General features: G+C 39.0%; 3 protein-coding genes across 4 annotated transcripts; all 3 read left to right on the top strand.

Moving 5' to 3' along the window:
* Window positions 1-1,051: 1,051 nt before the first annotated feature.
* LOC116843518 (odorant receptor 4-like) lies at window positions 1,052-4,442 on the top strand. Its single transcript, XM_032813981.1, has 6 exons — window positions 1,052-1,428; window positions 2,257-2,605; window positions 3,183-3,419; window positions 3,772-3,885; window positions 3,983-4,138; window positions 4,384-4,442. Exons 1-6 carry the CDS (start codon window positions 1,151-1,153, stop codon window positions 4,432-4,434), a joined length of 1,185 nt encoding a protein of 394 aa, XP_032669872.1. The 5' UTR covers window positions 1,052-1,150; the 3' UTR covers window positions 4,435-4,442.
* A 1,883-nt stretch (window positions 4,443-6,325) lies between these two features.
* LOC116843505 (odorant receptor 13a-like) lies at window positions 6,326-10,025 on the top strand. The gene is made up of 6 exons (XM_032813967.1): window positions 6,326-6,742; window positions 7,220-7,565; window positions 7,992-8,228; window positions 8,829-8,942; window positions 9,039-9,194; window positions 9,438-10,025. The coding sequence occupies exons 1-6, from the start codon at window positions 6,327-6,329 to the stop codon at window positions 9,486-9,488; spliced, it is 1,320 nt and encodes a 439-aa protein (XP_032669858.1). The 5' UTR covers window position 6,326; the 3' UTR covers window positions 9,489-10,025.
* Window positions 10,026-10,625: 600 nt separating this feature from the next.
* Window positions 10,626-12,886, top strand: LOC116843514 (odorant receptor 13a-like). 2 transcript variants are annotated; one of them, XM_032813975.1, is made up of 4 exons: window positions 10,626-11,275; window positions 11,732-12,077; window positions 12,213-12,266; window positions 12,521-12,886. In XM_032813975.1, exons 1-4 carry the CDS (start codon window positions 11,019-11,021, stop codon window positions 12,797-12,799), a joined length of 936 nt encoding a protein of 311 aa, XP_032669866.1. In that variant the 5' UTR covers window positions 10,626-11,018; the 3' UTR covers window positions 12,800-12,886. The 2 variants fall into 2 exon arrangements, with proteins under 2 accessions (XP_032669866.1, XP_032669867.1); XM_032813976.1 differs by lacking the exon at window positions 12,213-12,266 and having other exon boundaries at window positions 10,686-11,275.
* Window positions 12,887-12,927: the final 41 nt, after the last annotated feature.

The following is a 12,927-nucleotide window of genomic DNA, read 5'->3' on the forward strand; positions in this document are numbered from 1 at the left end:
TAATGAGCTGAGCATGCTGTGCATTTTATTCTGCAAAGTGTTATGGATCGTCTCAGTTCTGTCATCACCACTATTTATATTTTGTGGCGCATATATATATACACCGTCAAGCTTGACTGATCTGATCAACTTCATATGCAACTTCTTGGCGTACAGCAAAGCGCTAAAGTGCCCTAACGCGGCAGAGCAGATAATACTGTCTCTTTTGTCTTACACAATAATAGGTCGAAGCGTTTATATCTTGTTCTGCGGGGAAATACATGACCAACGAGGTTCAACGACGGGAGAATAATCGAAACAGTGACGAACAAGTAACGATACATTATAATTCAAATATTGTAAAGCACCATCGTTACTCTTGTACAGCAAATTAATCGGCATCTCCGACAGGTTCTTTTTTAATAAACTATATTAACCGAAGTGACACCGAATCACTTGTTCACTAGTTGTCAAACCGCACATTTTGTAGCAATCGGCATATTTTTTGCAACAAAAACGGATAAAATACAATACATCCCGCGAGTTTCACGTTCTTCATAAAGAACATTCGACCAAGGCAAAGAAACGCAATAATATTGCCTCGGAGCGCGCTAGAGAGACAGCAAATAGTTTTCCGTAAATTTCAGTGCAAAGCGAATAAATTTTCAGCTATTAGTTCGCAGCGAGATATATCCTCCCGCCACTGACTGCTCCGCTTTTTTTTTTCATTGCGAAGATTACAGTGTACGGCTGACCATCAGAGATACGTCTACGTTTACATCACGAGTCTTTACATATTTAAAGTACGCAATGCAGCCGTGCACGTGCGGACATGTTACATCAGGGTGTCTTGAGAAGTCAAGATTTTACGTATTCCCTTTTTTCTTGTAAAGTCGCAAGAAAATACAAACGGTGAAAGTATATTCGATGTTTGCGCTCATCGCAACAAAAATATTTAATGAGAGGCCACGATTGGTCGATCGTCCGAGGGTGCACGCGCTGTTCAATAATCTCAATGATACGCTTCTCCCAGTCATTGCGTGGCTACGCTGCGGTATACATCGCCCTTTTGAGAAATATATCCGGTGATATCGCGTATCGCTCTTACTCATTCCCGAGAGTGTTCATTATATGAAAAGTTTTGTAATTCGCACACTTGTACGCAAAACTCATGACTCCTAAGAGCAAGATCATGACTCGTAAGAGCACGCTCAGTCGTGCGGTCGAGATTACGCTGCCCGTGTTCGGCATCTGGCCAGGCGGATTGTGCGTTATAATTTGTAGAGTGTTTTGGGTCGTCACAGTGGCATTTATCTTACTCTGTCATTATCGTTACTTTATGTCACACCTAAATGCCGAGAGTTTTTACGACTTGGTGGATTGCATGAGTAGCTTCTTAGCATATGTGAAATCGATCATGAAGTTCATCATGTTCTGGATAAATCAGGGGTGCGTGGAAAGATATTCCGAGGAGGAGATTGCGATAATTTTAGTGTTGTGATGTGATACAATGATTTTCGAGGCTAATTTAAACGATCGCAATATTGTTGTGTGATTATTGAGAGTTGCCGCGAGAAATTGTGTAATATATTACAACAGAATGAGAACATACTATGTGCGCATTGCAATTGTTTACGGGTCTCTGTGCAGTAATACATCTGCTATGAATTCGTTCCTGATTCTGAATATAATGATCTTGCCATAGCTATTGTTTCCAGTTTATAGTAGAGTTGCTATTCTAAGCTTCCGCGGTTTGAACTTAATCTAACGTGATCTAACTTGATCTAACTTCCGAGTTGCTGTCGGACAAATTCATAAATTTGTAAAGCAATTTACGAAAGTCGCAGCAACAACCGGGAAATCAAATAAATCACTTATAGTAGAATCATTTATAATAGTTTAAATTAATACGTCACAAAGACAGTAAGTAAGAAAGTTTTCGGTCGGGAACTAAAAGCCACTACAACGTTTTTGTATTCGTTTTAATTACAAAAATAATTCAGAGCAATCGTTGCAATCGTCACACTCGTTACATAGGTTGCTGTCCACCGTCGCAATTATTTTCTCACATGTACTCGATACTTTCCCACAGCTGTCTCTAGAAAATAGCCGCGCAATAAGAAACAAAATCTTCAAATAAAAAAGAAATCAATAACGTCCAAACCCTTCCGTGCTAGGTGACGTATATCTAGAGATACGACGCCTTGCAACGCGAGGAGTAAGATTTCCCCTTGAACGTGCGGGCGAGCATAATCGAGGAAACGCAATCATCCACAGAAAACTGATGGAAACTTTGACACTCATGGCGGATGATTGGAGCGATCACGCAAATAATACCGTCGCCAGTATGCGCGTGATGGGGCGCAAGGCGAAAACGTCCAATCGCATCACTAACACGATACTCACCCTTCACATTGCAACAATTATCGGGTATTGCACAGGATTGTTAATTGCCGATGTGGATGTCACCGATGAAACGATCGAGGTTCCTTACATCAACAAATTAGATTTCCCCTTCCCGATTAACACGCAATTAATGTACAGATTTGTGCTAATCGCGGAGTACGTGCACATGATAATAATTAACTGGGGAGCTGGTCTCGCGAACGCTGTACTGCTGACTATGGTAAGTAGCGACTGCGTAATAAACAATTTAAATTTCAACCGCCATGTTGATTGTGTAACAGTGCAACCGTGACGTTTAACAGCAATATATAATAGTATATAAATAAATGCAATTTTCGTTTGTGTATGTAGCGCTGCCTATATCTACATCTATATGTCTATATCTATATCTATATATATATATGTATGTGCACGTGAATACATACACATAGTTAGGGATATACAGGGTGTCTCCGCAACGTTCATAGGAACGTAGGACGGATTGGAGCGAACATAAAGTATCTATATTGTTTTGCGATATTCACAATAAATCTCTCTGGCCGCGTCTGACAGAACCAGATTTTAATACATGTCTCAAAAAATATGATTGTAAATAGGAGAAATAAAATCAAGTATCTCAGTCATCTATTTCGTCTTTTTGTTATATATTGTGTAATTACTATGATAGTCAAAATTATAATTCTTTTATCAAATAATGTTACAACATTATATAAAATTATGAAATGTGACAGGATAGAAGAAGAGGTCATATACGAATAAAATATTCAGCTAAAATCGATTTTTTTATATATCCTTAGGTCCTACACATTACCGGCCAAATAGACATTCTGGTATACTGGGTGTCGGAGTTCGCGTCTGAGAGTCTCGGGAGCGAACGAGAGTCGATTGCCAAGTCTGCGAGAAAAATCATTCAAAAACATCAGAGGATCATCTACTTTTCAGAAAACATTGAAATTCTGTACAAGTACATGACATTGTGCTTATTCGCATCGAATCTCATATTAATGTGCTTGCTGGGATTTACGATCATAACCGTGAGTACGGAACAATCAAGTATTTATGCAATTTGAGTCAAACATAAGAATGATTTGTTGTTCGGGCTTTTATATCGTAATGGTGAGATCGTTAAATATTACGGATAGAAGAAAGATATGTAAGCAAAAGTAAGTATAAAATCGCTGTGATTTCCGTACACATATATATGCATAGTGTGACCATTAAATTTTTAAATATTTTTAAATACGTGAATTTTATTGTACTTTATTTCTCTTTCTACTCGTCGTTCAGTTGCCTTTTATCACACAAGTCACGTCTGATGTAAAAACTTGCACGTATTTCTCAAATGCCTCAAATGACTCTGCATGTCGTTTTTGTGCCTAATTGCAGGCGATTGGCAGCCCCAACGCAGCAGAGCAGATATTACGGTCTATTTTGTTCTACACTATAACAAATCTCGAAGCGTTTCTGTTTTGTTTCGCCGGGGAATACTTGAGCAATAAGGTTAGCGGTGGGAAAATAATAGTAACAATGACGAACAAACAACAGTAATCGATGTTTTAAACGTCAGTAGGCTACAGTATCATTTCCATTTCCGTAGAGTACATTGGTCGGCATAGGAGCGTACAATACTGCTTGGTACAATTTACACCCCAAAGACGGCCGTGTTCTGTTGTTTCTTATGTTGCGATCGCAGAAGCAACTGACGCTCACAGTTGGGAAGATGATGGATCTCTCCTTAGAATCTTTCACAAATGTAAGAGTTATATGCACAACTCGTAACGTGTAACTTTGCGCGCGCTTAACGCTTCTAGAACCGATTTTACAGATTTCCTGAACGAAACTTTATGCAATAACTACTCATTTTCACAGATCTTATTCATTTACATCTAATTTCTGCGCTTATAAAATTTTCACTGCGTGTGGCCCATTTTTCCATGATATTATTGCAAATTACAGGAACGTTCTTACCATTAATTTAAGAGATAATGTTTCTTTTAGATCATGAAGGCTTCTGGATCGTACCTGTCTGTGCTGCTGGCGATGCAATAAAAGGTGACACTGAGCTGGTCGATTCTTTTGACTATAGTAACTATAGTAATTATAGAACTATAGTAACGGAACACCGAGTTATTAGTAAATCACTAGTTATAAAACAGCACATTAGTTAGTAAACAGCATATTTTTACGAAATTCATATAAAATACGACACAATCGTCCGAGAAAAGTTCTTTTTGAAACACATTAAGACGCATCCTACTCTCCCATGAACAACACGGAGAATCGTATGAATATTGCCTAATAATGCGTTACAGACCGCAAAGATATAGAATTATCAATTGGCCGATCATCCAAGGGTGCACGCACTGCTTGATGACCTCTCACATATACGTCGCGTGCACTCTTGGACGATTAGTCATTTGACGATTGACGATTCTATATCTTTTGCGGTCTGTAATGCGCTACGAGGCAATATTCATATGATTCTTTGTGTTGTTCATGGGAGAATAGGATGCGTCTCGATATGTTTCAGAAAGAACTTTTCTCGGATTATTGTATCATATTTTCTATCGTATTTTAATTTAAATACGGTGTTTATTAACTAGTGTGATGTTTTACAACTAGTAATTAATACAACTAATATTAATACAACTAATAACTCGTTACTTCCTCAATCATTGAGTGAATATCCGGCGATATAACATCGCCCTGTTGTCGAGAAATATATTCGCGAATCACTCTTACTTATTCCTGAGAGTGCTTATTTCATTAAAAGTTTTCTAATCTGCACACTTTTACGCAAGACTCATGACTCCAAAAAACAAAATCATGACTCGTAAGAGCATGCAGCCGCGCAATCACACTTTCCGTGTTCGGCATCTAGACACGCATATCATGCGTTATAATTTCCAGAGTGTTTTAGATCGTTACATTCCTTATTTTCTGCCATTATCGTTACTTTATCGTTAATGTATATTTTTACTTTATGTCACATCTGAGAGATTTTACGATCTGGTGGATTGCTTGTGCTTCTTGACACACGTGAGAATGATTATAAAAATTTATCATGTTATGGATAAATCAACTGTAAGTGAGGAAATATTGCGAGAAGAAGATGTTAACTCGTTCCTATACATCATAAATGCATCGGGATTGTATCTGTTAGTGCTGTTGACGGCGCAATGAATGACATGATTGTCCCGGCGATTCTCGAGCGGTAGCCGTGAAACATATACCACGCGCAAGCAGATATATAAATATATTTTCACTAATTATAAATACACACACATCACACAAACACACTGTGATAGTTGTTATCTTTGCTCAAATATATTTAGTGAAGCAAAAGTGATTCACGTAATATTTCCAGAACATCGTTGCAATCTGCCACAGAATTGTCCAGAACGTTAACTTGAGAAATAAAACGAGCACGATATTGCATCTCGATTTTCCATGAAATACAAAGAAAGGAAATTCGCGGATCTTCCCTCGGTCGCAGTTTGAGCGGAGCGAAAGTCACGCACACACGTAAAGAGGGGCACGTAATTTTGCAATATCGCCCAGCACTTCTTTGTTATTTCTCCCTCCGCATGTTACACCCTCCATATTTCAAAAGGTCGCCAAAGCTCAACGAACACGACCCACGATCGGACGTACGGTGTCCGCCCGTTCTCGCATCGTATCGTTGCATATTTTAAGTGAACAACTCGTGACCACGCTGTCTTTCAGCCGTCTCCTGTGGGTGGAAGATATAGACAAATCCACCTGTTTTCTCTGCTTTTCATTACAATTGTCGAAACTCTCTCTGTACGGTGAACGTATCCGCGGCCTTACATGCATTACAATAAAAATATTTAATGACCGGCTCCCATTGGTCGACACAAAGTCGCTATAAAGTCGACAACGATGATGATTTGTCAGCATCGCCCGCAGTCTTCACGCGAATGCTCTACGATTCACTTCAAAAGCCAATTCACATTGGGATTCAAACTCGCAGCAGAGATACCTCGACGTCTCTCTGTTTCTCCGACAGTGTTTGTCGGTCGCGTGTGCTTGTTCGATGCACTCGCTCGGTTAGACAAACGGCACGAGAGGCGAGCGTCATGATGCGGAGGAACACGCTTAATCGCACGTTGAAATATCTGTTCATTCTGTATGGTATTTGGCCGGGCATCCCATGCGTTCTGATCTGCAGGGTATTTTGGGTCGTCACAATATTATTTATCGAGTATAGTATTTTCCGCTATCTTCTGGCACATGTATACACCGCCGAGCTTCTCGATCTGGTGGACGGCTTGTGCAGCTTTCTGGCGTATGGCAAAGTGTTAACTAAGTTTATCGTGTTTTGGTTGAAACAACGGTAAGTGCAGCATGCACCAGACATCATATATGTCTTAGCGCTTACATATTATTGTTATTAAAAGTATAATTCATTCAGTATTCTGGCACAAATCCCCTCAAACGTAGAACGACGTAAGTACAAGTGATCAGAATTACCTACGATTGTCAATCTTACGCATTATATAGAACAGAAAGTCCGTGCGAGTGACCTTAATATTATAAGATAAATATAATAAATTATAACTTTAGTATTAATGTTATAAGGCGTACATGGTACCCGGTTATTCGTATCGAGGCATGAGTTTCCGTTAGAAACGACAATACTCCAAATCCTTTACCTGGGATGGATACAAAAATACAAGAACGACTTTTGTAATTATCATTTTTTTCCGGCTGTCGTTTGCATGGAAGATACAAGTGATTCCCACAGCGCGAAAATTAGTGTAATCCCGCGATCATGTGCGATCGTATGATCGACCAGCACGGTCGTCCACAGAAAATTCATCGAAATCATGTCGATGATGTCCGACGATTGGGACGAGAGCGCCAAGAGCGATGTCGCATTACGCGAGACGCAGCACAAAGCGAAATTATCGGATCGTGTTATGAACTCGGTTTTCGTGCTTCACACGATAACGATTATTGGGTATTCCTTCGGCATCATCATAAACGACATCGACGTCACGAACCACACGTCGGAGCTGCCCTACGTCGAGAAGGTAGACATCCCCTTCGAGGTTAACACGCAACTCACATACAGATCCATATTAATCGCCGAATTCTTGTTCGTAATTATGTGCGCCTGGGCAGCCGGCGTGACAAACGCATTGTTAATGTGCCTGGTGAGTCGAATACACATTAGGCGAGCTCACGTCATCAGAACTATTTATAATTAATGTCGAAATTAGAATTTACATGTTGATGCCAGCAAGTTTGGTATGTGCCACCTATATTACAATAATATTGTATACTATAAAAGTGACATAATTATGTGTGAGTCACACTTGACAGTAATAATGTCACTGAACAAATTAAACTTCTAGTTATTTAATTAATTTGGCAGTGAATGTGTTAACAAAGTTTTCTGAGTGTGTAACGACTACGTGTATACTGCAAAACCTTCTTTTTCTAAACCAAGTTAAAATTGCAGCCTCCACACATATTGCTGATATCACAATTCCTAACATTTTGCATATTATATTATCCACATGAACGAGAGACACACATAAAGTCTAGTCAATTTCGTGTAAAGAAATTTTCAATTTCAGACATTACACGCCGCCGGTCAGATAGACATTCTACGCAAATGTCTCACGCAAATTGTACCTCGCGCAAATGAGAACAAAGATCAATCGATCGACGTCGTACTGAACCAGGTCATACAGAAGCATCAGAGAATCATCATCTTTTCGAAAAACGTTGAAAATCTTTACACGCAAATCGCGTTCCTGCAATTCGCGTCAAATATGATAATGATTTGTTCGTTGGGCTTTCTTATCGTAAAGGTAAGACTGTTGAATAACATGGATAGATATGTAAGCGAAAGACAGTACAAAATTGCTATATATATCTATGTACATGCCTATGTACAATACAATTTTACAATACAATTTTACAAAATTTTAATGTATTTCTAAGTACATAAATGTATATGTTTATGAAAATTTCATTATATTATCCACTCTACCATATATATATATATATATATATATATATAGTCTCTCTCTTATACACATATATATGTGTATAAGAGAGAGACTATATATATATATATATATATATATATATAGTCTCTCTCTTATACACATATATATGTGTATAAGAGAGAGACTATATATATATATATATATATATATATATGTGCATTAATATTTAGCATTTGGTTCTTAATAACCTTATTACTTTATTAAATTTAAGTGTTACTTAATGTAGAGCCTAAGATACATATTTGGTCATTATATTATTACTTCTCTTTCCTCGTCATTGCTTCGCCTTTTATCATATATCATATGTATATCTCATATAGTATATAATTGTGTATCTCACATAGTATATAATTTGCACGTTTCAATGACTTCACTCGTTGTTTTTACGACTAATTTCAGGCGGTTGGCAGCCCTGATGCGGTAAAACAGATAATAAGATCTCTTTTGTTCTACACTATAACAAATCTCGAAGCATTTATATTTTGTTTCGCCGGAGAATATCTGAGCAACAAGGTCAGTAGTGGGAGAATAATAGTAACAATGATAAGCAAACAATAATATTCGATGTTTTAAACGTTACAAAGTACAGCGTTGTTTCCATCTTCGTAGAGCAAATTGATCAGCCTTGCGGCATATAACAGCGAGTGGTACAATTTAAAGCCCAGAAATGCCCGTGTTCTGTTGTTTGTTATATTACGATCGCAGAAGCAACTGATACTCACAGCTGGGAAGATGATGGATCTCTCCTTAGAATCCTTCGCGAGTGTAAGATTTATATGCACAGTTCGTAATGCATAACTTTACGCGCGCATAACGCTTCAAGCTGATTCTATATACTTTCTGGTTCTTCCTAGTTCAATAATCATTTATTTTCATGAATCTTTCTCAGTCATATCTAATAGCAGTGCAAAAAAAATTTACACAGCAGAAAGTACGCTTTTTTATGATATTATTAAAAATTATTAGGAATTTTCTTGTCAATAATTTAACAGAGAATATGTCTCTTAGATCATGAATGCTTCTGGATCGTATTTGTCCGTACTGTTGGCGATGCAATGAAAGGTCAGACTGGAGTAGCCATCTATTTTTATTAACTATAGTGTAATGGAACATTAAGTTACTAGTAAATCACTAGTTATAAAATCGCACATTTTATAGCAAATAGCATATTTTTCAAAAATACAGACAATGTACGACACAATCGTCCGAATATCGTTCTTACTGGAACACATTGAAACGCATCCCGTTCTGACTAACACGAAGAATCACATGAATGTGATCTCGATGCATGTTAGAGACGGTAAAGTCACCATAAATTCAGATACAACGCGATGATGATGAACCATACTTCAGAGTCCTTCAAGTGTCCTGCAAGTGTCAGGTTCACGTAAAACAATATAATAAATGTAAAGCAATTCTTTTAATAGAACTACACGCAATAAATAACTTTTAATAGAACACACTCGCGATAAATGACTTCTTATTATGTATGTCGCGTGATAAAATCAATTAGATAAAATGCCGCTCTATGTTTATTCGCAGAATACCTTAATTCACACTCACAACAGGATCTATAAGAACGACAGTTCAGTCGTATAAGCGGTACAGAACGACAGTTCTTATAGATCCTGAACTCATCAGTGGCGTATCTGTTAATGACGTTGGCGATGCAATGAATATCGCGTCCCAACCATGACTATAGATCGGTAGTTACGAAACATGTATCGACTATACATGCGAATATATCTTTATTAGTTGTTTAGACACACACACATATATAGTAGTTATTTTTGTTAAAATATACACAGTTTGAATATATACAATAATGACTCACGGAATAATGTCCAGAATAACGTTGCAAACTGCTACGAAACTGCCCGAGCGTTTGCTCGAGAATTAATACGAGCACGATATCGTATCCTGACTTTCCATGAATTGCAGAACAAAAGAAAAAAGAGAAAAGGAAACTCGCGGATCTTCCCTCATATGTAGTTCGAGCGGAGCAAGAGTCGCGCACATACAGAGGGGGACGCGTAGTGTCGTAATAGCGCGCGGCTCCCTTCCCTGTCATTTCTCATCCCTCGTGTGTTACACCCTTTATATTTCATAAGGTCGCCAGAGCTCGACGAACGCGACTTGCGATCAGGCAGACGGTGTCCGCGCGTTGTCGCACGCATCGATGTATATTTCAAGCGAACGATTCGCAAACGCACTGGCCGCCAAGCCCTTCTTGCCGACGGAAGGGATAGACAAACCCACCTGTCCCCCGTAATTTTCATTAAAATTGCTAGAACTCACTGCACAGCGAATATATCCGCAGTCTGTGCACATCACGAGAAAAATATTTAATGAGTGGCTCCTATTGGTCGGCACGGTCGACGCAAACTCGACTACGATGATGACTTTTCAGCGCCGCTCGCAGTCTTCACGCGAGTGCTTTATGATTCACTTCAAAAGCTAATTTACATTGGTATTCAGATTCGCGACGGAGATATCTCCTCGTCTCTTCGTTTCTCCGAGACCGTTTGTCGTTCGTATCGTGCACCTGTTCACTCGTTCGGTTAGACGAACAGTCGAGAGGCGAGCATTATGATCCGGAAGAACACGATTAATCACACGTTGAAATTTTTGTTTATTCTGTTCGGTATTTGGCCAGGCATGCCAGCCGTTCTGCTCTGCAGGGTATTTTGGGTCGTCTCATTAGTGTTCGTCGGATACTGTCATTACCATTATTTGGTGACTCACATATATACCGCTGAGCTTCTCGATCTGATGGACTGTTTGTGCAGCTTTTTGGCGTATACCAAAGTGTTAATAAAGTTTAGCATATTTTGGCTGAATCAACAGTAAGTACAACGTTGTGCGCCAGAAGTCATATATGCCTTAGCGCTTACATATTGTCGTTATTATTAAAGCATAATTTATTCAGTATTCTGGAACAAGTCTCCTCGAGCACAGGACGACATAAGTACAACTCATTAGAACTTCCGACGATCGTCGGCCTTGCGCATTAACGTGTGCAGTTAAAAATGGTGCGACCGAATTATAAGATAGTTATAATAAATTGTAACTTTGTGATGTTAATGTTAAGGCATGCATGATATCTGGTTGCTCGTATTGCGGCATGAGTTTCCGCTGATAACGACATGAGCTTCCATCTGGGGCACAAAATACGTAGAGCTCCAAGCTTTATAGTTGTCAATTACTTGGGGCTGTCGTTTGCGTGGAAAACACGAGTAATTCCCGAAGCGCGAAAATTAGGGTTTCGCGATCGCATGATCGACGGGCACGCTCGTCCACAGAAACTTCGTCGAAGTCTTGTCGTTGATGTCGGACGATTGGGACAAGTGCGCCAAGTGCGATATGGAATTACGCGAGGCGGGACACAAGGCGAAAACATCGGATCGTCTCACGAACTCGATAATCGCACTTCACACGATGACGATCTTCGCGTATTGCACCAAATCTCTCCTGGGCGACGTCGAAGTCACAAACCATACGACGGAGATACCCTATGTCAACAAGATAGACATCCCCTTCGACGTTAACACGCAAGTCACATACAAAGCTATATTAATCATCGAATTCTTGTACATGATCATGTGCGGATGGGCAACCGGCGTGACGAACGCATTGCTATTGTGTCTGGTGAGTCAAATACACATTAGACAAGCTCGTCATCAGAACCACCTATAATTAACGTGAAAATTAGAATTAACATGTTGATTGCCAGCAAGTTTGGTATATATCGTCTATATTACAATAAAATTGTATATTACACAGGTGACACACAATTATCTATCAATTACACGTGACCACAATGATACCACTGAAAAAGTAAGTTGCCTGTTACCTGTGATTACCTTGGCAGTCAACATGTTAATAGATTTGTCGGAGTATGTAACAATTACGTGTGTATTGCAAAACCTTTCTTTTTATCCAAACAATATCGATGTTATGAAATTCACAATCTCAACAAGTATACATTGTTGATACTGCGACATCCAACATTTTGCATATTATATCAGTCACATAAACGTGAGTCAATCGTGAAGTCCAATCAATTTCATATGGGAAATTTTCAATTTTAGACGTTACACGCCGCCGGCCAGATAGACATTCTACGTAACTGGTTCACACAACTTGTGCCTCACGCAAATGAGAACAAGCACAAATCGATCAACATTACGCTGAACCAGATCATAAAGAAGCATCAGAAAATCATCTACTTTTCGGAAAGTATCGAGAGCCTCTACACGCACGTCGCGTTCCTACAGTTCGGGTCGAACATGATAATGATTTGTTCGTTGGGCTTTCTTATCGTAACGGTAAGATCGTTGACTATCAGAGATAGATACTTAAGCGAATGATATGTAAGTATAAAATTACTTCTAAAATCATTTCTTCTCCCTTCTTCGTCTACACGCGGTATGTCTCATGTAAAAACTTGCGTTCTCGAATACACCAAGTGACTTCGATATCGTGTGACTGTCGTTTT

This window comes from Odontomachus brunneus, unplaced genomic scaffold (genome assembly GCF_010583005.1).
Source record: "Odontomachus brunneus isolate Ranch 3 - 2012 unplaced genomic scaffold, Obru_v1 Obru_scaffold_033, whole genome shotgun sequence".
NCBI lineage: Eukaryota > Metazoa > Arthropoda > Insecta > Hymenoptera > Formicidae > Odontomachus > Odontomachus brunneus.

What these genes read in the sequence shown, in the direction of transcription:
- LOC116843518 (XM_032813981.1), top strand. Translation starts at nt 1,151, where the DNA reads ATGACTCCTAAGAGCAAGATCATGACTCGTAAGAGCACGCTCAGTCGT. An exon ending in GGGAATACTTGAGCAATAAG is followed by an intron (nt 3,886 to 3,982) that starts GTTAGCGGTGGG and finishes CCATTTCCGTAG; the next exon opens with AGTACATTGGTCGGCATAGG. An exon ending in CCTTAGAATCTTTCACAAAT is followed by an intron (nt 4,139 to 4,383) that starts GTAAGAGTTATA and finishes TGTTTCTTTTAG; the next exon opens with ATCATGAAGGCTTCTGGATC.
- LOC116843505 (XM_032813967.1), top strand. Translation starts at nt 6,327, where the DNA reads ATGCTCTACGATTCACTTCAAAAGCCAATTCACATTGGGATTCAAACT. An exon ending in TGGGCTTTCTTATCGTAAAG is followed by an intron (nt 8,229 to 8,828) that starts GTAAGACTGTTG and finishes GACTAATTTCAG; the next exon opens with GCGGTTGGCAGCCCTGATGC. An exon ending in GAGAATATCTGAGCAACAAG is followed by an intron (nt 8,943 to 9,038) that starts GTCAGTAGTGGG and finishes CCATCTTCGTAG; the next exon opens with AGCAAATTGATCAGCCTTGC.
- LOC116843514 (XM_032813975.1), top strand. Translation starts at nt 11,019, where the DNA reads ATGATCCGGAAGAACACGATTAATCACACGTTGAAATTTTTGTTTATT. An exon ending in ATATTTTGGCTGAATCAACA is followed by an intron (nt 11,276 to 11,731) that starts GTAAGTACAACG and finishes GCTCGTCCACAG; the next exon opens with AAACTTCGTCGAAGTCTTGT. An exon ending in ACAATGATACCACTGAAAAA is followed by an intron (nt 12,267 to 12,520) that starts GTAAGTTGCCTG and finishes TTTCAATTTTAG; the next exon opens with ACGTTACACGCCGCCGGCCA.